We start from the raw sequence: 22,804 nt of genomic DNA on the forward strand, positions 1-22,804 counted from the left end.
TGAGCTGACCCAGCCTGCACTAGACCCCAACCATGCTAAGGTCCAAACACTGAGTGTCAGCCCAGTCGGGGAGTGAGGGCCCCACGTCCCATGGACACCCCCACTCAGGAGCCTACTGCAAGGTGGCCGCCCCCGCCCCGCCCCGAGACAGCTGTCAGAGTCTGAGCCCTTCCCTGCCTCAGTGGTTCTCTTCTCTCTTCCGGGGCGCAAGCCCTAATTACGGAGACTGCTGTGGTTTGAAGGGTCATTAGGATCACACGCCTCCACATCAGCATCAGAGGCTCAGAAGTGCAGCCGGAAACACTACAGGGCAGCGGCGCTCCCCAGAGTTCCATCTGTCCCCCATCCCCATGTGTCTGACGAGTGGGATTCTTATCTAAAATTACGAGGGAGGGACGTCCCTAGTGATCCAGTGGCTAAGAATCCACCTTCCAGTGGAGGGGGTGTGGGTTCATCCCTGGTTCAGGAACTAAGATCCCACAAGCAACTAAGACCCAACAGAGGCAAATCGATAAATACAACCGACACAAAGGGCCTTATCATCATGCTGTAGCCAGGCCTCCTCTAAGAAACAAGAGCACACCTGTTCTAAGACAGGGAACAAAGTGATTTGCAAAGGCTTATCAGATCTTATCAGACTTTGAGACTCATGACTTAGCAGAAAAATAGGTATCAAATACTCATAGGGATTATCTTTCCCTCCACACCACCCACCAAACAAAAAAAAAAAATCAAAACATGTGGAAAAACTCTACTAAAGTCTTATTTTTAAAGCATCCTCACTGTAACTACATCTCCCTCACCAGGCAGGCACAACACGGGCCACAGCCCAGGCTTGCGGGGTAGCTGGCAGGAATCGTCGACTGTCTTTAACTCAAGTTCCATTCTGCAAATTCACCCACTCGCTAAAATGTATGCGTAACCCCCAAATCAATCCTTGCGCCACTGGTGGAGTCATCCAGACACAAGCAGAGTGGAGAAGAATGCGCCCGACCCAGCCAAGTGTGAGCGAGGTGACCTCTGCCCTTCTAGCTGCAGATCTCTGCTGTAAACAGAGCGCTTCTCACAACCGTTTAGCACCACACTTTCAGCCTCGTTGTGGACTCTGCTGCTTAAAAACGGCCCCCAGTGCAGGGCTGCCAGTGTCCCAAGCACAGAAGGACTGAGGTGTGCTTACAGAGAAAACGCGTGATGGACAAGCTGTCGGCCCTGGCTTCAACAATAACGAGTCAACAATATATAAGAAGTAAGGTGTCCTTAAGCAGAAACACACATAAAACAAGGGAGGTTATTTTATTAGCTCCTCATCTTAGAGCTGAAACTCATCTCAGAGCTGAAAACTCACATCCTTTTTATCAACCTCTCCTGACTTTCCCAAATCCTGACCCATGTCAACCAACTTTCTACCGTTCTAGGAATCTAATTTTTTTAAGAGTTCACGTGTAAGTGATACTATGCAGTATCTGTCTTCCCCGGTTACGTAATAATCAGGCGACAAAAACTTCACCAGAGCATCCCAGGAACCTTACTGTGCTCCCCTGTGAGCAACAGTTCAGGATTGGCTAAGTCAGTGCTGGTGGCGACTTTACATGAAAACCCGAGCAACCAGAACACCGTATACACTCGGGTGAGCAGAGTGGGTCCACACCTTCAGAAAGAAGCCAACGGAGCAGCCAGAACAGAGCGGGAGACACGACAGAACGAGCCGGATCAAGACCCTCAGCGCAGAGGAAAGACCCTCAGCCACAAAGAGGAGACTCAGAGACCCCCACGCGCCCCACCCCTAGAGTCACTCAGCGTGCCCGACTCTTTGCGGCCCCGTGGACTATGCAGTCCAAGGGATTCTCCAGGCCAGAACACTGGAGTGGGGAGCCTTTCCCTTCTCCAGGGGACCTTCCCAACCCCGGGATCGAACCCCAGTCTCCCGCATTGCTGGTGAATTCTTTACCAGCTGAGCCGCAGGGAAGTCCAACTCTAGGGTAATGGATAACCAAATAACCGTATCAACCAGTCGAAGTATTAGTCATTTAAAATGTTCTGGAAGGATTCATAACAAGAAAATCTTATAAGGAAAAAAGCAAAATATAAAATTAACACGGGGGACTCCTGATGGTCCAGCGGTTAAGAATCTGCCTGCCAATGCAGGGGACCACGGTTCGAGCCTGGTCAGGGGCTCAGGTCCCGCGTGATCGGGGACAGCTAAGCTTGTGTTCCACAACTGCTGAGCCCTCGAACTCTGGAGCCCAGGAGAGGCCAACTTGAGACGAGCCCCATGTCACAGCAAAGTCCACATGCGACAACTAAGAACCGACATGGTCAAAAATCAAATATATAAACACTGCAGAAAAATAACAGACCAATATGAACTCAAGCACGGGAAAAACCTTTAAACTGTACAGAGACAAAGCTGCTGAACTGACACACCGAAAGGTGAAGAGTAGCTACTGGTAGGGTAAGACTGTGGGCAATTTTGTCCCTCCTTTTCTCTATTTTCCAGCTTTTCTGCAATGAGCACGTTATTTCTTTATTTGGCCGTGCCATCCAGCTTGGGGGATCTCAGGTCCCTGACCGGAGATCGAACTGAGGGGGCCACAGCAACGACAGTACCAAGTCCTCAGCACAGGGCCGCTGAGGAGGGCCCCAAACACATTCCTTTCACAACAAAAGAGAAAACACGGCCAAAAACTTTCATAATGATGCCAGGCTCCAAAGGGATGCCGTACGGAGGGGACGCCTCCCCGGGCCCTGCCGCTGGTGCCCATGGCTGTCCAGACGGCCATGCCTCTCCTCCGCGAGGCCACAGACAGCTTGGGCTGGGCCCTCCTGTCTCTCAGCCCAGTGCCCCGGGGCCTGGCACAGCACACAGCGCCCAGAAGGCCAGGCTGGGGGGTTGCGGGAGTGGGAGTGAGCCAGCAGCAAACGACACCCAAGGAAAGCAAGCCGACTGCTGGGGCCGCCATCCGCTCAGGCTACAGAGGGTGCTGAAAGGGACCAGGGCAAGAGTGCCCCCAGAGCCTCCCTCACGCGGCGGCCTTCCCTACAAGGCGCCCTGCCTCTGCGCTGAGCTCGCCCACCCTCCTGGCTCCGGGGCCCCTGAACGTGACTTCCATGCCCCGGCCCCTGCTGTCCTCTGTACCCAGCCCCCTGTCCTTCTGGCAGAGGAGGCCTCTTCCCTGGGGCCCCAGCCGAACACCTCCTTCAGGGTGCCTGCACACACCCCTTCCCTCCCCCGGGGTCTTTGGAGGCGGTCACCAACATCAGCTGGTCCACAGACGCTGCGTCTCCCACACCCAGTAACTCAGGTTTGTTTCAGTGTGTGCTTTCTACTCAGGGCAATTAATACTAGTCTTCCACTTGTGGTAACGACAAAGTTTCCCCTTAAATAATTCCTTTCTTTTTCCTTCTTTAAAAATGTTCGTTTATTTGACTGTGCCCAATCTCAGTTGTGGCATGTGGGACCTTCAGTTGTAGCGTGTGGGATCTAGTTCCCTGACCAGGGATCGAACTCTGGCCCCTGCATTGGGAGCGCGGAGTTTTAGCCCACTGGACCACCAGGGAAATCCTTCTGCTTAAATAATTCAAGTTGAACAGATGAGGCAATTCAAAGAAAACTGAACAGTTCTTTATGGAGAGAGAGGTAGCAAAAGTATCTAGAAGGCAAACACTAGATTGGGCTACTCCGCAGGAAAGCAAGGAGCGCTCTCAACTGGTCAGATCAGAGGGCCCCGCAGGACAGTCAGGGAGGCAGAAGCTACGGTGGCTCCCAGAGCGATGCACCGGGAAGGCCGGGTGCAGAGGAAACCGTGGGTCCTCTTCGGCCCCGCGGTCCCACTCCTGAGGGGTGAGCTGAAGTGACTCAAAAGGAGGGGAGACAAATACATGCCACACACACGTGTGCGCAGGTAAGCAGCACATCCCACTGAGCAGACACGCCACCATTCTTCAATCTTTCTTCTGTCTACAGTACTCTCTGCCTCTCCACTGTCTACCTTCCAATCTACACTCATCTTCTCAGCACTTTGTCACTGCAATTCACGTCTCCTGCGTACCCTGCAACACAACAGGAGCCCTCCAAAGGCCCCAGGTCTGAGCCTGGATGTGCCTGCAGGTCTCTTCCTGAACTCAGGGTACTGACTTCCTGGGGTTCCCCAGGTGGCTCAGTGGTAAAGAGTCCGCCTGCAACACAGGAGACGTGGATTCCATGCCTGGATCAGGAAGATCCCCTGGAAGAAGGCATGGCAACCCACTCCAGTATTCCTGCCCAGAGAATCCCACGGACAGAGGAGCCTGACGGGCTACAATCCGTGGGGTCACAAAGAGTCGGACACAATTTAGTGACTAAACAGGAACTCGACAAGGTCACGCTGAAAAGTGTGGTCTTTCCATGCGTCACTGGACAAGCACGTTCAAAGGTGAGTTTTCAAATGGGCCTGAGTTTATATGGTAGAAAAGACAATGGCCTGCTCCAGAGCGTGGAGTCGACTGTAGAGCGTTCAGACTGAGGACTCCAGTCCGAGTGCCTGGGAACTCACGGTGGGATCCAGACAAGCCACCAGCGCTGTGTGAGTGAAGAAGCTCCATGACACAGCAGAGATGAAGGGCAGAGGCTTTAACTGCAGAGCAGTTGGGTGCAAGTCCGGACTCTGCCACTGATTAGCCATCTGTAGACTCTCTAAATTTACACAACGTATAACTTACCTATGGAGAAGGCAGTGGCACCCACTCCAGTACTCTTGCCTGGAAAATCCCATGGACGGAGGAGCCTGGTGGGCTGCAGTCCATGGGGTCGCTAGAAGTCGTGTATGACTGAGCGACTTCACGTTCACTTTTCACTTTCACGCACTGGAGAAGGAAACGGCAAGCCGCTCCAGCGTTCTTGCCTGGAGAATCCCAGGGACGGGGGAGCCTGGTGGGCTGCCATCGATGGGGTCGCACAGAGTCGGACACGACTGAAGCGACTTAGCAGCAGCAGCAGCAGAACTTACCTAAAGTCCTAAACTCACAGGACCTCGTGCTTAAGGAAACTTCAGGGAATTAACAGGACAGTGCGCGTCAGGAGCTGAGTAAAGTGCGTAAGTGACAGCTGTCCCGCCACCCTCTCCTTACTCACCCTGAGGGCCTGCTCAACGCTTCAGCCGATCTGGAATCTGGCTGCCCTTGTTTCAATACACAGCCCGTCACCTGAGGCTTAGAAATCTTGGCTTTTCTTTTTCCTTTCTTTAGAGATTCTGCCATGTGATGGAATTCAACTTACAGAGTTTCAGCAGTTAATCCAACGCTTCACAAGGATGTGAGAGTAGGAGTCAAGCCTCGCAGAGCGCTCTGAGCTCACCACACAAAGGTGCAACGCTATTTCTACGTCCATGTTCTGGTAATTAGTCACCCGATGGGCGGGCCCTTCCTTGGGGACCACAGCAACTGATTCTTGTCTGTTATTTCAAGAAATGCTTCCTCAACAACCGATGTGCACCAAGCAGATTCCGTGGAATCGAAATAAAAGCAGGATCCCGGAGTAAAGTCCCAAGGAGCTGCCCTGTGCTCTCCGTCTGGAATTCAGCAAGTTCAGAAACCACAGTCCATCAAACGCAAACACTGAATCATTATGCTGTATACTTGATACTAATATATGTTGACTGACAATTGTACTTTGATTTTTAAAAAAATGAAAGCTCAATCTCCTTCTTTAAAAAAAAAAAAAGCAATGGGGGAAAGAAACCAAACAGTCCATCAACACCAAAGTCCTGTAAAGCCAGATTTACGGGACGCTGGAGGACAAGGGCGCTCCAGCGGCCCGTGACATAAACACCTTTGGAGGAGGTTAGTTAAAGGAAGGAATGACGAGATCACGGTGGATAGGGAATTGGGAAGACTGGACCTGTTTCCCAGGAACATCATCCAGCACCCAACAAGATGACCGGACGTCACGGAGACCCTGCCCATTCTGTGGATGGACGGGTGCTGACAGCAAAGCCCGGAGCTCGAAGCCCTCTGAGGACAGGAGACTCGCTCAGTACCCACGTACAGGTTTACCTCCTGCGGCTGGCACGCCCAGCTGTCCGCGGGTTGTCTAGGAGCGCTGTTGTCATTGCACTTTTCACTTCCGGCCCCGCTGCAGGGTGACACAGCCAGCGCGCAGGGTCAGTTGGCTCTGAGTCCCCATGCCAGCTTGCTCACTGACAGCTGCGTCATTTCAGAGTCCACCTGGCCATGCACAGGGACGAGGAGACGGTGCAGGGAGGAACAGAGGGCACAGTGCCCAGGGCCTCAAAAGGGAGGCCACACCTGCCGTGGGTCAGCAGTTCCCAGCAGGACGTGAGACTCCCTGCAAACGAAGGACAGCGGCTATTGCACGCTCACTGATGGCTCCAGGGCCGATGGTGCGGATAGGCCACACTGGGGGCAGCTGGCTAACAGTCTGCTTCGAGCTGCAGCAGGCTTAAAAACTGCTGAAGAACACTTGGTAGATCTTCAGAGGAGAAAACCCGCACGTGAAAAGGCACTCTTGGGCCAGCCTCCAGTGCGTACTGTGGGCAGGATGCTGTCATCACAAGGATGGAGTTTAAAGGCCACCCCTGCCCCTGACTAGCTGTGTGGTCCTACCAGGTTCACCTTAACCGCTGAGGCCTCCATCTTCACAACTGCACAACAGGAGCAGGACCAGGGCCCGGGAAACATGACAGGAGCAGGACCAGGGCCGGGAAACGTGACAGGAGCAGGACCAGGCCCCGGAAACGTGACAGAAGACGGGGCCCACACGCTCAGCACAGAGAGGCTGACCTCACGCAGGGCCCGGCGCGTGAGAAATCCTCTGAGCCAACGCATGGAGGACTGCCCAGCTGGAGAGCCAGCCCTGGGGACGCTGGAGGTCAGGACTCACCTCAGGGTCATCAGGACACCAGCGTCTTAGATTTAGGGTATTCCTTCCGTTCCGTTCTGTGGCTCAGTCGTGTCCGACTCTTTGTGACCCCATGGACTGTAGCCTAGCAGGCTTCTCCGTCCATGGGATTCTCCAGGCAAGAATACTGGAGTGGGTTACCATTTCCTTACCATTTCCTTCTCCAGGGGATCTTCCCGACCCAGGGATCGAACCTGGGTCTCCCGCATTGGAGGCAGAAGCTTTAACCTCTGAGCCACCAGGGAAGCCCATAGCACAGGGATTTCTAAAGCCATCCAATTCTCTACCCAGTGGACTGGTGCTAATTAGCAAGACAAAAGATGAGAGTTCTATAGATAACAAGGCGTCATCATATGAGGCTTAAGCTACAGCACTGACGTGTATTATTCTTATTTCTTCCTCCGAGAAGAGGAGAGTATGCCCATTTCACTGATGAGGAAAGGTGAGGCTCAGAGAGTAAGTGGGCAGTTGGCGCTCACACCGTCCCTGAGAAGCCAGATCCGGGGTCTCCCGTCCACCGTCCACCAGGCTGCCTTCCGATGATCGTTTCCCTTCATTCTCTTTCACTGTACCTCCTCCTTACACTCCTAAACCCCAACCCTCCACACACCTTAAGATCAAACATGAAATCCCCGAGGCAGTGAAGTCTGGCAGGTCTGTTGCTGCTGCTAAGTCACTTCAGTCGTGTCCGACTCTGTGCGACCCCAAAGACAGCAGCCCACCAGGCTCCCCCGTCCCTGGGATTCTCCAGGCGAGAACACTGGAGTGGGTTGCCATTTCCTTCTCCAATGTGTGAAAGTGAAAAGTGGAAGTGAACTCACTCAGTCGTGTCCGACCCTTAGCGACCCCCTGGACTTCAGCCTACCAGGCTCCTCCGTCCATGGGATTTTCTAGGCAAGAGTACTGGAGTGGCTTGCCAAGAAGTTCACAAATGAAACACTGCTTAGTGGCAGCTGAGAGCCCCTGCGAAAACCTGCCACCTTCAGAAAAGGACAAAATGGGTCAGAACATCCAGCGGGGTGTGGGGCGGGGGACGAGGCCCACTGATTAGCACCCTGTCCTGCTTCCCTCCGAGACTCTGGGTATTATATGTAACTGGCACCCCAGAGTTGGCCACTCACGCAGAGAAAGAAAAAAAAAAAAGCCATTTTCCAGAGGAGTGACTTACATTATAACCTGGAACAAAAGGACCATTTCCAGTAACCTGCTCATGGAGAGGCAGGTACAGGCTCTGTAAGGCCCATGGTAACAAGGGTGTGTTTCCAGTGAGCTCTGGGAGAAGGAACACCTTCTCTGGGAGACTAACAAAAACACAGAGTCCAAACTTCTTCCGACACAAAGCAGAGGGAGTTTCCACATTTCAAGTCTCTTTTGGCTCTAACAGCACACCAAAAATCCATGTCACTAATAATAATGCAGTATTATTAATAATAGTAGTTAATGTCGTCCTGTGTCTGGCTTTCCATGTATTAACTCATGTAATCCTCATAAAATCCATCAGAAACAGATACTCTTATTCCCACCATCTCACTGGGAGACAGAGAAACTGAGGCAGAGTGAAGGAAGCAGCCCAGGCTGCAGGTTCAGACCAGGGCCTCGGCGGTCCGGCTCTCGAACCTGCCCCTTGATGCCCTGGACTCTGGAATCAAGCCTGTTCCAACTCCAAGGACAGTCAGCTGTGTGACCCTGGGGCAAGTGCTCAGCGCCCCCACGTGCAGAGCTGCAGCGAATGCTGGCAGCGTGAGGGCCCCCCTTCCCACACAGCCCCGATCCCCCACCACTGGACCCTCCAGACAGTCTTCGGCACCAGGAGACCCAACCCCACAGGCAGACCCTGCTCAGCTCCTTCCATTCCTGTCACTCCCACCTGAAGTGACACTGACCGACTAGGAGCCCAACACTGCTGTCCCGAGAAGCCAGGTGTGGCCAAGGGCTTAGGTCCCATAGGAGATCTGGACATGTGCTACTAAGCCTCACTCTGGAAGTGCCCTGCCCTCTTGTTTGGTTTGTTATAGGCTGAACCACATGAAATGTGTGTGTTTGGCCATTTCTGACCTAGGAAAATGGCAAGTTCCCAGGTGGCACAGTGGTAAAAAACCTCCCTGCCAATGCAGGAGATGCAAGAGACACAGGTTCGATCCCTGGGTCGGGAAGATCCCCTGGATTAGGAAATGGCAATCCACTCCAGTATGATTGCCTGGAGAATTCCATGGGCAGAGGAGCCTGGTGGGCTCCAGCTCACAGGATCGCAAAGACATGACTGAGTGACTTGAGCACGCATGTAGTTCAAATGGGCTTCCCAGGTGGCTCAGAGGGTAAAGAACCTGCCTGCAATGCAGGAGACGCAGGAGATATGGGTTTGATTCCCGCGTGGGGAAGATCCCCTGGAGGAAGGCCCAGCAACCCACTCCAGTGTTCTTGCCTGGAGAATCCCAGGGACGGGGGAGCCTGGTGGGCTGCCGTCTATGGGGTCGCACAGAGTCGGACACGACTGAAGCGACTTAGGAGCAGCAGCAGCAGACATTCACCCATTCATCGTGAAAACATGGCCCATGTGCCAGGGACAGTGGACCACGGCGACCACACACAGCTCTGAGCTGAGTGGAGAACTGGCATCTGTCTTCTCTCCCAAGGACAAGAAACAGAACGTATCAGGCACGGTGGGGTGACCAGCTCACCTGCTCATCATACAACTACTAAAACAGTCGCATGGTCTTCCCCCGCAGGTTCCCAGGCACCCTGACCCGGTCTGTGGTGCCCAGGCTGGGACGGGCTTCACAGAGAAGAGCCCAGGGTCCCCACAGCGACCAGGATGCACACACCTACAGCATGATGAGCAACAGTGCCGCCCAGAATGCCCAGGCGCCCCCGGAGTAGGGCAGATGAGACGCACCCCCCACCGAAGGCTCGGCAGGCATCTTTCTGAAACCAGACCATGGCTCAGGAGGTTCCAGCTGCTTTCATTTTCAACACCCTGAACCAAAGAGCCCTCCGAACCCTCTTTAGTATTTACTTATTCGGCCACGTCAGGTCTGAGCAGCAGCACTTGGATTCAACAGTCGCATCACGCGGGATCTTCCACTGCAGCGCACAGACTCTGGAGCTGCGGTGCTCAAGCTCAGGAGCTCCGTAGCATGGTGGATCTTGGTTCCCCCCCAGGGCTTGAATCCAACTCTGCGTTGCAAGGCAGGCTGTGAGACACCAGGGAAGTCCCAACCCTCTGAACTAACCTAAACTCAAGACTTCTTCAGCTACCGTGGGACCTGCAGGTGAGCCCCGCGGCCCCGGGTTCCTCATCTATAAAACAAACGTCCTGGTGGGTCCACGCATGACACAGGCAGGACCACAGAACTCCCCCATCAGGAGCGGGATGGGCTGGAGACAAATGCTGGCTCTGGCACTAACTAGCCGGGCCTCTTAGGCAAATCACTAAAGCTTTCTGAGCTTTATCTGCAGGATGAGGAGACAGACCTCACAGGGCTGGGGCTGAGAGAATTAGAAAGCGTGACTGTGCGCCCAGAAGAAACCAGGGCAGAAGGGAGGTGGTCCTGTGACTGGCGGAGTCCGGGGGGAGGCTGGGTGATGCACGGGAGCAACACCGCACCTCCGTTTCCTGTCCTCGAGACCAAGTCAGAAGCGTCAAAGCCCCGGACTATCAGGGCTCCACACCCCTTACGGCTGCAAGAGCTCTTCAAACAGCAGCTGTCTGGAGGAGGAAACAGAAGGAAGAAAGGACGGCGCACATGAGAAAATCGGGGCGAGACCCCCCGGTGGTCCAGGGTTAAGACTGCCTTCCAATGCAGGGGCGCAGGTTCCAGCCCGGGTCAGGAGACTTAGATTCTGCCTTTGCCGTGTGATGTGGCAAAAACAAAAGAAACTCTCACAGAGTCAAGCGCCTGAAGCGGGCCAGTCCGGCCGCTGCAGCGTTCGCATCCAGCCCCAGGAACGGCGCGCTGACCAAGCCGTGCTCAGCGGAGAAGCGAGGGGCCGAAAAAAAAAACGAAGCCTCGGGTGAGACCGAGACAAACCCAAAAGGAGCTCCTTCGGGGGCCACAGGGTCTTGGATCAGACTTCTCCGCAGCAGCGTGCAGTGGGTAAAAAGCTCGTCCTCCAAGCTCCTGGACCCAGGACCGCACATGGGAAGACCAGCCATGCGCAATCAGACGCACCTCTTCAGGGCCAAAGACTCACGCAGACGCCTCCAGCGGCAGTGGGCCTGTGAGCAAGCCACAGCCGACCTGTCTGCCTCTCTCACCGCCACGGACGAGGGCGAGAGCGCCCCTGGCACCTCCAAGGAGACGCTGCTTGGCACAGACCCCGGCAGAAAGGGTGCGAGCAAAAGCATCTGGACAGGACCCTCACGTTTTACATGGAAGGCACTTCCCTTAGTACCTGCAGTGAGCATTCTGCCCAGATCTTACGGAAACCTCTGAGACGCTAAGTCCAGGCAATGCTAAACTAACACTGATTTCCGAGCAGATCCTAACTCAGAAGGGTCCTGCCGAGTTCTGTGCTAGAAAAGGAAGCTTCACGGAGCGGTTTAAGCAGCAGGTGGAGATGGTCGGGCCGAGTCAGTGGACACGCACACTCGCGATCTGTGGTGCGGTAAGAGCTTCGCCATGAGAAAGCTTCCAGAAGCCCTTCTGATCGCCGGGTGATGGCGAGGGCCTCTGCCTCTCCAGGGTCTCAGCAGAACTGGGGCCACTACCACTTTGCTCCCAGGCAGCCTGGAGGTTCAGTGAAATACCACCTCTCAACCATCGATGTTAGTAAAATAATCAGTCCTGCTGTACCGACAGAGTACAGGGCACCTTCTACCCTTTCCACGTGCAAACTCACACAACCCTCACAATAACCGCCACGGGGCAGGTGGGTGTAACAGCCAGGGCTGCTGCGGCCTTGAAAGAAATAGTTGCAGAGAAAGGTTCCTCTCACAGGTGTTCAGAGGTGTCTGAAATCGGGGGTTGGGGGGGAGGAGGGACTAGGTGATGCCCCTGCACCAATGCCCGAGTTGGGCACAATCTCAGACCAGCCTGTTTTTATCTGCGTCCTCTGCTTAAGAGTCACTTTCTCGTAGGTCTGACTATTGGGTGAGCATCCAGAGGATGAATGACCTGATGGAAAAAATCGCGAGTGACAGAGGCACCCAGTACCCAGAGCTCAGGCCCCAGGGGCTGACGGGCTAGGTGATGAGGGGAACATGAGGGTCGCACAGGCTGAGCGGGACTCAGTGCCACCGCAGAGGCAGAGAGGGCTGGGCGCTGGGTCCCTGGGCTATGCAGACCGAAACCCCAGTTCAGGCGTGAGGAGGATATCAAGGCTTTGCAGACACCACTATCTAGGATTTAAACTGCCCAGAAATAGGTACTGGGTCAGTGATAAAGCATCCTGTCGGAATGCTTGAACAGGGCAGCTCCGGGACAGGTTTCCCACAGCCCAGACGTGATCAATCGCGACGGCTCACGGCTCTCCTATCTCCATCTTTCTCACCCATCCCTTCCTTTTCCCTCCCTGCAGCCACTCGGCGGCTGGGACCCTGAGAATCTCGCAGGCTGACGCTTGTAAACGCCTCCCTCCCAGCCGCACACCGCCGCCAGATGCCTCTTCCTAAACTACCATGTCTCTGCCAGCCTCCTCCAATTTCCACCTGCCCTGTCAAAAATCTAACTTGGCCCCACACTGTCCCAGATCAAATGCAAACTCCTTAGCTTAGCAACTCAGGCGTTCCACAAGTCCCTCCCGAGACCGAGGCTCCCCCACCCCAGCCATGCACTCTGCAGTTGGTCCCCAAACTCACCAGGTGACCGTAACCCTGACCTCTGCTCTTGTTCCAGGCCCCTGCACCCCACTCCTTCTCTGTCTGGTCACGGTTTCTCCGGGCCTCACCCCACCCCGTCCCCGCCAAGGCTGCCTGGTGTGGTCAGCAGGGCGTGGAGCAGGCAGTGGACTGCAAGACAAGCCCTCAGGGATGGGCAGACGCATGACCCGCTGAGTCTCTCCTCTTACTGCTTCCTTCCTGCTGCACTTAGCTTTCTGGATGCACCTGGCCTCCCCTACTGGACCCGAGCATGGGGATCAGGGTGAGTCATGTCCTTACCGTGGAGGCACAGGACAAGGCAAATGATAAGCTTGGCGACCACACGCTGTGTGCCAAGCACTGGGTTAAGCACATTACAACGTCTACCTCTTTCTCCCCGCATCCCTATAAAATGCCACCCTCGCTCTGCCTGTCGAGGGAGAGTAGGATCCTCGCTTCGGTCACATACTGAGTTGCAGAAACAGGACTCCTCACCCATCTGCCAAACCCCAGAGCCCATGTCCTGGGGAGCAGCCCCCGCTCAGCGCCCACCACTTGTTCATTCTGCATCTATGAGGTGCTCACCAAGTGCCAGGAGGCCCATGCGAGGTGTGGGTTCTTGGTGGGAACCAAACAGACAAGGTGTCTGCCCTCGAGGAGTTCACAGGCGTGGCAGAAGGCAAGGACTCCGTTCACGGGGGGCTCCACCGGGCACAGACCAGGTATCTAGAGCCTGAGACACAACATCAGGCCACGGCAACAGGCGGCATCTGGAGCACAGGGCACCTGGTCCTCTGCGGTGCAGCAGAGCCTCAGGCCCTGCCAGCGACGTGCTTTGTTCAAGACATAGCCCAAAGCCAAACAAACTTCATATCTACTTTCACCAGGCTGGAAGGAGTGGAGGAAAGGGGTCTACCTTGGAAACTAGAAAACCTGGTTCCTCCACTTAGTAGCTGCAGACAGACGAACCGCTCACCCGTGATGCCCACCTGTTAGACGGTGACAGCAACAGTCACGAGGCGTATTAATTATGTGCTGGAAAGCACTGGAAGAGTATTAGCTCATTTAATCCTCACAGAGCCTTACGAGGAGGTCCTGTCATCCCAGAGGCTGTCTGGCTCCTAAGTCTTAACTTTCTGCCCGCGATGCTGCCTCCCTCCTAAGCCTGGTCCTTCCTGGTGGGGCTGCTGCAAGAGGGCCAGAGCTCCTGCAGCGGGCAAGCCTCCACCTCCTCACCCCAGAGACCTGATCGCTGAAAGCCTAGATTCGGAAATGGCATGGCGCTTGATGATCTTTTTTTTAATTTGGCTGCACCAGGGACTCAGCTGAGCTCTTGGGATCTTGGGTCTTCGTTGCAGCGTGCAGGATCTTTAGTTGCGGCCTGGTGGCTCAGCTGGAAAAGAATCCGCCTGCAATGCGGGGGACCTAGGTTCGATCCCTGGGTGGGGAAAATCCCCTGGAGAAGGGAAAAGGCTACCTACTCCAGTATTCTGGCCTGGAGAACTCCATGGACGCAGAGAGTCTGACACGACTGAGCGACTTTCATTTCACGGTCTCTCAGCGGCAGCTCATGGGATCTACCTCTCTGACTGGGATGGAACCCAGGCCCGCTGCATTGGGAGTGTGGAGTCCTAGCCCCTGGACCACCAGCCAAGTCCCTTGCTGGTCTTAACGTGGGTGATCCTGCACACTCTGGACGTCCACGCCCCACTTTCTCACCGGCAGGATCCACCACGAGGAGGAATGGCACTGGGTCCCTGCTGCTTGCCGTTTCTTAGGAACCGAGTGAATGCTCAGCGTACGGGATGCGGGCCCCACACCCGAGTCCCAGACCCCCCACTCGCTCCAGTCCCTCCACCTCTCTCGCGTGCATCCGGGGATGAGGCAAGACCTAAGTCAGGTTTCCTCAATCAGTGGTCGCTACCCAGAACAGAAGGGCCGCATTTCCATGGCACAAGGTTACCTTCCCCGCTGGGAGAGCTTCCAGTCTGCAGGGGACAGACGGTGGAGGCAGTGCCGTCTCAAGGGCGGGTGCACACCCCAAGGCCAGGGCTGAAGCCTGGCACAAGCTCCAGCCTTCTCTTGAGTCTCCCACATCATCTCATGCAAGTGTGTTCACAGCTCTATCAAACAAGGCTCTGCTTCCTTAAACTTCAGGTAAAAGCGACATGCCTCCCGGCCAAGTAATGCAAACTGTGAAGGCGTGGACCTGTCTGTCTCATTCACTGTACAATCTTGTCCCCAGCGCACAGAACAGCACAGAGAAAGCCCCTAATACATATGCTGTGTACGGTGTATTAATCTTACCCCCTCACACCCCACTCTCTGCTTGATGGCATATATTTCCCTGTCTAAGAAGCAAACGGTAACCCACTCCAGTATTCTTGCCTGGAGAATCCCATGGACGGAGACGCCTGGTAGGCTACAGTCCACGGGGCCGCAAAGAGTCGGACACGACTGAGCGACGGAACGGAACCGAACGGAAGAAGCAAGAGTCTCAATGTTCAAAGGACCTGCCCAGCCACCATTTCCCTGTGCAGTCAGTCATCTGTCCCCTCCCCTCCCCCAAGGAACATAAAAGAATAGGACTTCCGGGTTATAAACAGGAATATCTGGTTTCAATCAGATGATTTAGCATCTCCTTAACCTCAAGCCAACTGATCAATCGTGGGCCACTTCTTTGAAGGATTCCACCAAAGAACAGCCAGCTGGGTTGAAATGAACAAGGCTGCATATACATGTGGGGTCTGAGCCGTGTATCTCACCTACAGCAGACCAGCCAAGACACCAACAGTGTTGTTTCCCCTTGTCACAGTACAACAGGCTTCTCTCCTCTCCTGTCAGGCCGAACCATGGGAGCTGGAGGGACAACTCCCGAGGGGTCCCGGCCCATCCCTGCATGCTGCAGCCCCACCACCCAGCACCAGAATCACAACTCTAAATTAACAATAATTCCTACACTAGAAGTTAGAGCTGGGCAAGGAAAAGTGCTCTGAAACTATAAAGCACTTACAATAGTGAGATTATTACCTGCTAAGAGAATGCAAAGAAATTCTATTTGCCTATGCATTTGCAACTGATGCCAACAAAACTCATGGCATTTTCTCCAAAGTCCAAAGTATTTTAGATTCTGAAACTGCTATTTCCTTCTGAGTTAGATAACTGAGAACTAGCTGGTTTCTCTACCATCAAACCTACTGAAAATAGAAAACACAGGGGTCTTAATTCATTTACCTGTTATGCATCCCTACACCACCATTTCTGCCCTATCCCAACTGGTCTATGTTGGTTTATTAGTCAGAATATTCAAGAAGGGAAGAGACTAAACAATAAGCAGTCAGAAATTACTTACAAGCCTAGGGGGATACTAAGAACAAGCTATTAAGACCGTGAGTATGAAATCCAAATGGCTAAGCTCAAGACACGCCCCAAAAGGGAACACTCCAAGCTATTTCCTTCAGTGCCAGGTACTGTTCTAGGCCCCAGGGATACAGAGAGGCAAAACAAAAGACAAAACTCCCTTCCCTGAGAGAGTCCACATCAAATAAGCCTGCATCACCATATTACTGTTTCACTATGAAATGACATCCCCGTGCAAACAACCAGGACCACGTCAGTAGCCAGTAAGTGCTGCTCCCCCGCCATCTCTAGTGACCATCCTCACTGTTTTCTAAACAGTGTCCTTCACATTCTCAACACACAAGCAGCCTGGGACAATGGGAAAGATGCAGTTAGAGCCTTCTGTCAACTAAACAGCATCTTTAGTAAGTTATTCCACTGTCTCAACCTCAGCTTCTTCACCTGGAAAATGGGGACAGCAACTGCCTCACAAGGCCCTGTGTGGGTTAAGGGCCTGGCACCTAGTAGCCCCACCCACCCTTCCAGAAAAGTAGACCTTTTCCTGCCACTCCTCCCATGATCCTTTCAGATTATCTAAAGTGAAAGTCACTCAGCCGTGTCCAACTCTTTGTGACCCCAGGGACTATATACAGTCCATGGAATTCTCCAGGCTAGGATATTGGAGTGGGTAGCCTTTCCCTTCTCCAGGGGATCTTCCCAACCCAGGAATCGAACCCAGGTCCCCTGCATTGCGGGCAGCTTTTTTACCAGCTGAGCCACAAGGGAAGCCCAAGTAAGACTCAAATACAAGATGCTCAGACGTCTCAAGTATCATCCGGTCCCTTCTGGATCATTACAGGCATCCTTTCATCACCTCTGGAGCTCAGGCCAAGGCAAGATGCTCCCCACTGCACCCAACCCCCACACAGCCAGAGATGCTGCCGTGAGCAGGTCCACTGGCCACGCCAACCCTCCTCCCCACTTCTGCCCTAACAGCAAATGTACAAAACCTCCCACCAAGTCCTCAGCCAAAACTGTCCTGGAGAAGTCCTTCCCCACCCAGGCCTGGGGTTGGGCCACCTCCCCTGCAGTCAGTTCTCCACCGATGCTATCGGAGAAGGCCAATCACAAGGACCACATTTTTCATCATCACCATACAGGAAGGCGTTAAGAAAAAACCGAGCTGCTCTGAATTAGTCACCCTAGTTCAGCAGCAACACCTCTTCCTTAAACAAGGAACCGAGAGCCTCAAAACCCTTTGGGGCCCGAAGTCCACATGCAAACATCTGCCTGCCCCGGGCCTGAACACTCAGTCCACTCGCCCAAGGTTCCTTGGCCACTTGAGGCAGAAGCCCTCTGGCCCTTCCAACCTGGGTGCTGGGCCTGCCCGGCAAGAAGGTTCCAAAAGCGGAAGGCTGGCCGATGGGGGGCCTAGGTGAAACCTCAGGCCAGTCAGAGCGCTGAGCAGCTGCCTTCATTACCAAAACAAACACCAGAGCGGAGCCAGCGGCGGCTCACCTGGTCCGAGGCACCTCCATAATCTGCAGTTCCAACCTTCACGAGTTGACAGTTGAGGGGGAAAGGGAGGCTGCGTCTGCAGGGGTGCATCGTGTCCGGGCCGTCTGCTGGCCTCGGAGCCCGGGGGGGCCCCTCAAAGGCGGCGGCCTCACAAGGGCGATTGTGCGCTCATCCCCGGCCCGCGGCTCCCCCGCCCTCACCCCTCGGATCGCGCGCACACCCCGGGCGCCCTGCGGACCCCGGCCGAGCTCCGCCAGTCCCGCGCCCCCCGGCGCCCAGGCGGCGGTCGCGGAGGAGGGCCCGCGGGGCGCCGCGCTGCCTTCCGGGCACACGGATGCCCGCCCTGCCCTCGGCCGCTCGCTGACAGGAGGAGCACCGCGCAACCCCGGGCCGGGGGGCGCCTCTCGTGTCCCACGGGCGGCAAGGAGGGCGCGCCCCGGGAGGAGGTGAGGGGACCACCCGGGTCGGGGGCAGGGCGGGCAGCGGGGGCCCCCGGGCGGCGGGGTGGGCCCAAACCCAGGACAGAGTGGGGCGGACGCAGGCCGAGGGTGAGAAGTCCGGGGAAGGGGGACGGCGGGGGGACGTCCGGGCGGGGGCCCGGGGCGCAGGAGTGCGGTCCAGACTTGAGGTCGCGGAGCGGAGGGGAGCAAATGTGGGCTGGAGCCATGCAGAAGGGGGAACGGGGGTCTGGACTGAGGCCACGGAGAGGAGGAGAGGGGGGCAGAGCCCATGGAGAAGGGGGGACGCGGGGACTGAGGCCACGGAGAAGGGGGGACGGGGGGACAGGGCCCATGGAGAAGGGGGCCGAGGCCATGAGAAGGGGGGAGTTGGGGGTCCGGACAGAGGCCACGGAGAAGCGGGGACGGGGGACTAAGGCCACGGAGAAGTGGGGACGAGGGACTGAGGCCACGGAGAAGGGGGGACAGGGGGACAGGGCCCATGGAGAAGGGGGCCGAGGCCATGAGAAGGGGGGAGTTGGGGGTCCGGACAGAGGCCACGGAGAAGCGGGGACGGGGGACTGAGGCCACGGAGAAGGGGGGACGGAGGACTGAGGCCACGGAGAAGGGGGGACGGGGGGACAGAGGCCTAGCCGGGGCCGGAGGAGGAAGAAGCGACGGCCCACCCCGGGCCTCAGGGACAGGGAATGGGGGCCTAGGCCGGGCCGGGCAGCGGGGAAGAGGGGCCACGCCTGGGTCTCCGAAGGGGGTGCCGGCCGGGACCACGGGCGAGCGCAGCCTGGACCGGGACGCTGAGGCCGGCTGGAAGCAGGGCAGGGGCCGGCGTCGCCCCCGGCCGGGCCCCCTCCCGAGCGGGCTGGCGGCGGCGGTCCCCCGGGTCCCCGGGCGCGCCCCTCCCCCACCCGGGAGCCCACCCTCCGCGGGCCCGGCCGGGCGGCGGGAGGGGTCTGCGCCCCGGCGGGGCCCCGGGCCGGGGCGGCGGCCATCGGGCCTTTACCATGGCGGCGGCGGCGGCGGCGGCGGCGCTCCCGGTCCCGGCGTCTGTGGCTCTCCCCCCCGCAGCAGGGCCCGGCGCTTCCACTTCCCCGGGTGCCCGAGAGTGAACATCCGGGTCAGCGCCCCCTCCCCCCGCGCCGAGCCGCCGCCGCCGCCGCCTTCCTTCCTTCCCCGCCCCGGCCCGGCCCGGGCCCGCCCCCCACGCAGCCGGCTCTCGGCCAATGAGCGCGCAAGGCCTCGGCGATCGCCAAGTATGGAGCGCGGCGGGGGGGGCGGGGCGCCGAACCCGGAAGCGCGGGGCGGGGCCTGCGGGGGGCGGGGCCTGCGGGCGGGGAAGCGGAAGGCGCTGGGACCCGGGGCGGTCAGCCGCCACCGCCGCCCCGACCCCTCTGCACGCGCTCGCCCCTGCGGCGCGCCGGGAACTGGTGCGGCCCGCGGGGCAGGCCAGGCCCGGAGACACGGCGGGGCGCGCGATCGCCGAGTGCAACCCCCGCGCTGCCGCTTCTTGCTGCGTGTGGGACCGGCAGCCAGTCGCTGCGAAAACGGGGTCTCGAGCCACTTTCCTCTCTGAGCAGCCAGCACACACCGAGCCTGGGGTGCGGCCCTGGTGATCGCAGGGGTGACGATCTTTCCCCTCCTCCGAGGATGCTGTCAGCACCACCCAGGCAGAAATGAGAAAATCCGGCACGAGAAACGTCACATGTTAAGAGGAGCGCCCTCCCATTTGCCCAGGGGGACTGCCTCATTCCGCACAGGGACTCAAATTTTCTTTTCTCTTCGCTCAACAAGTATTTACGCTTGATCTAGAAGTCAGGAGGCCTGGGACGCTAGCCCTGCTAGTAATAACTGTCTTCCCTAGCTTGCTCTCTCTCTCTCTTTTGTAAGATGCAAATCAGGCCATTGGTGAGGGGATTGTAAACTACATAACATTGTACAAATGACAGGAATGGGCACCACCAGCCAGGCCATAACAGCCCACCCCGTCCTCAGGTATAGGTCAGAGTCAAGTAAAAACTACCACTGGCATTGAAAGTGACACAGATAAGTTCCCCCAAGAATGATTCAGCCCTGTATTAAGAGGATTCAGACAAGGGCGTGGGGTTTAGGAATTTTCTCTTGGTATTTATTGAGCATCTACGTGTACCAAGCCCTGCTCTAGGCTCTTAAGGATAGAGCAATGGACAAGACCCTCCCTGCTGCAGAGTTTAAACAAGGGAGGGGAGACAATTAGGTACTAAGTAAAAATGGAGATGTGGAGGAAAATCAGAGTGAGGGAACCAGCATCAGATTACCCAAAGTGGGGCCAAGGAAGGCCTAACTTTTTTTAAAACTAATTTTTATTGCAGGAGACCTGGGTTCGATCCCTGGGTCAGGAAGATCACCTGGAGAAGGGAATGGCTACCCACTCCAGTATTCTTGCCTGGAGAATCCCAGGGACAGAGGTTGGCTACAGTCCATGGGGTCACAAAGAGTCAGACAAGACTGAGCGACTAACCCTTCATGGTTGCTTTACAGTGTTGTATTAGTTTATACTGTACAGCAAAGTGAATCAGCTGTACATATACATACATCCCTTCTTTTTTGGGTTTCTGGAAGGTCTAACATTTGATCAGAGGGAGGTACAAGAAACAGCAAGGGCAAAGACCGAATGAGGACAGTCCCTGGCGTGTCTGTGGCACAAGGAGGTGGAAATGGATGGCTCAGATTGAGCACGGGGAGAGAGGCAGGAGCTGAGTGAGGGCAGGGACAGGATCTGGCCTGGCCTTTCAAGGGATGGGGAGACTGCTGTGTTCTGAACGGACTGTAGGGGGACTAGGGCCGTTGGAAAGCCCTTTCTGTTTGAAAGGCATTTGTTATTTATTTCAAAAGCACTTATGTGGGGCTTCTGTGTGATGGGAGCTTTTATGCACTCTACAAATAATAACTCATTTAATCCTCATAACGGAGGCCTGGGGAGATAAACCCTAGGTCACACAGCAGAGAGATGCAACTGGGCATGAGAAGAAAGGAGTCAGGATGATGCTAAGATTTTCAGCTTGATCAGCACCAGAAGATGCTGATTTGCCATTTATTGATCTGTGGAAGTTGGTGGGGGGGGTGGGGTGGAGCAGAAGTCTCAGTATTTTGGTTTTCTTTGTTTGTTTTGTTTTGTTTTTTGAAAGGGTTGGCTAATAAGAATCAGTCTGGGGTAAGTTATGTTTGAGTTGCCTTTCAGAGGTTTAAATAGAGATGTCAAGTAGTCAGATATGAAAGTTTGGAGTTGGTGATAAATTGATGAGAACTGTCAGCTAATAAATGATATTTTGAGGTACTTAAATGCATAAAACACCTAGGTAAGCTGACTTAGGAGGTGAACATAGAGAAAAGTGAGTGAGCCTACACTCATGACCCCAGGTCTGATCACATCACTCTCCTGCTCAGAAACCTTTGAAAGTTAAGTTCACTCATAATAAGAGAGCCCGGAAACCAACCCAGAACTCAGGGACAGGCTAATCCATCCCTCTCACGTGGCCCCATTTCTGCTGCTTTTGACGAATCTGCTGCATTCTTGGCTGTCCGGCATCCTCAGTTTGCCTACAGCCCTATTCCCTCAACATTTCAGCCTGCATGGTGGGGAGGGGGGTGGGTCATCCTGGTGACCTTTGTCCTTCTTCTATTCTCTGCATCAGTTTTTCCTATTAACTGGCAGATTCTTTTGTGTTTCATAGCTTAGCTCCTAGGACAGAATCCAGTCAACTCATCTCATCTTTTAATGATGACAGTTCGTTGGACAGGTCACTGGCCAGCTCGACAGACTGGCTGCCCACAGATCAGATCCCACCCCTTAACCAGTCATCGGTTGCTATGAACATGGGGTCATGGGCATTAAACAGCTACGTTTGAGGGGCTGTGGGTAGGAGGCAAATTCCAGCATCACTTTTAGTACTGTTTCTTCTTTCCTCTTTCAAAAGCCCAACCTGCTGTCATATTCTTCCACCTGCCACACCTCCTTTGCCCCTCTCTTTTCTTCTTGGCCGACCCTGGTTAAACTGAGCTCTTCCCCTACTCTCTGCCTGCATCAAAATACCTGCACACTGATGGAAAACTAAAAGTGACAGGCGTCATTTTATGCTGATGCCCACTAGTTTCAAATGAGCCCTCAAACCTGCCTAGCCTTCCTACTGTATTTTCCTGCTATACTCAGCTCCCACACTCCACGAGGACGGTGTTTCAGTCTTCTTTCTTTGTCCCTTTCTCATCTTTCACTCTAAGCAGATGAGCTGGTCTCTTACTTCACAGACATGATGGAGTTAGAGAGAAACCTTCCCCTCTACCAACAATTCTGCATCTTCCCCGTGTTCTCTTCCTTCCCTGATTTTTAAATTGAAGTTGTTCCTTGGAAGAAAAACTATGACAAAACTAGACAGCGCATTAAAAAGCAGAGACATAACTTTGCTAACAAAAGTCCATATAGTCAAAGCTATGGTTTTTCCAGTAGTCATGTACAGATGTGACATCTGGACCGTAAAAAAGGCTGAGCACCGAAAAATTGATGCTTTTGAATGGTGGTGCTGGAGAAGACTCTTGAGAGTCCCTCTGACTGCGAGAAGATCAACCCAGTCAATCCTAAAGGAAATCAACCTTGAATATTCGTTGGAAGGACTGATGATGAAGCTGAAGCCCCAGTACTTTGGCCACCTGATGCGAAGAGCTGACTCATTGGAAAGGACCCTGATGCTGGGAAAGATTGAGGACAGGAGGAGAAGGGGACGACAGAGGATGAGATGGTTGGATGTCACCACTGACTCAATGGACACGAGT

General features: G+C 55.2%; 1 protein-coding gene across 2 annotated transcripts in view; it reads right to left on the reverse strand.

Annotated features, from left to right (window-relative positions):
* Window positions 1–17,654, reverse strand: part of CAPZB (capping actin protein of muscle Z-line subunit beta) — a 141,028-nt gene extending 123,374 nt beyond the window's left edge. For both annotated transcript variants that reach the window (XM_055398637.2, XM_088843092.1), the window contains exon 1: window positions 17,550–17,654. In XM_055398637.2, coding sequence (XP_055254612.1) covers window positions 17,550–17,639 — 90 coding nt within the window. In that variant the 5' untranslated portion in view covers window positions 17,640–17,654. The remainder of the gene's footprint in view (window positions 1–17,549) is intronic.
* Between the last annotated feature and the right edge of the window lie 5,150 nt (window positions 17,655–22,804).

The sequence above is a fragment of the Moschus berezovskii genome, chromosome 2 (genome assembly GCF_049115385.1).
Source record: "Moschus berezovskii isolate FMDL1 chromosome 2, NW_MosBer_1.0, whole genome shotgun sequence".
Classification (NCBI taxonomy): Eukaryota; Metazoa; Chordata; class Mammalia; order Artiodactyla; family Moschidae; genus Moschus; species Moschus berezovskii.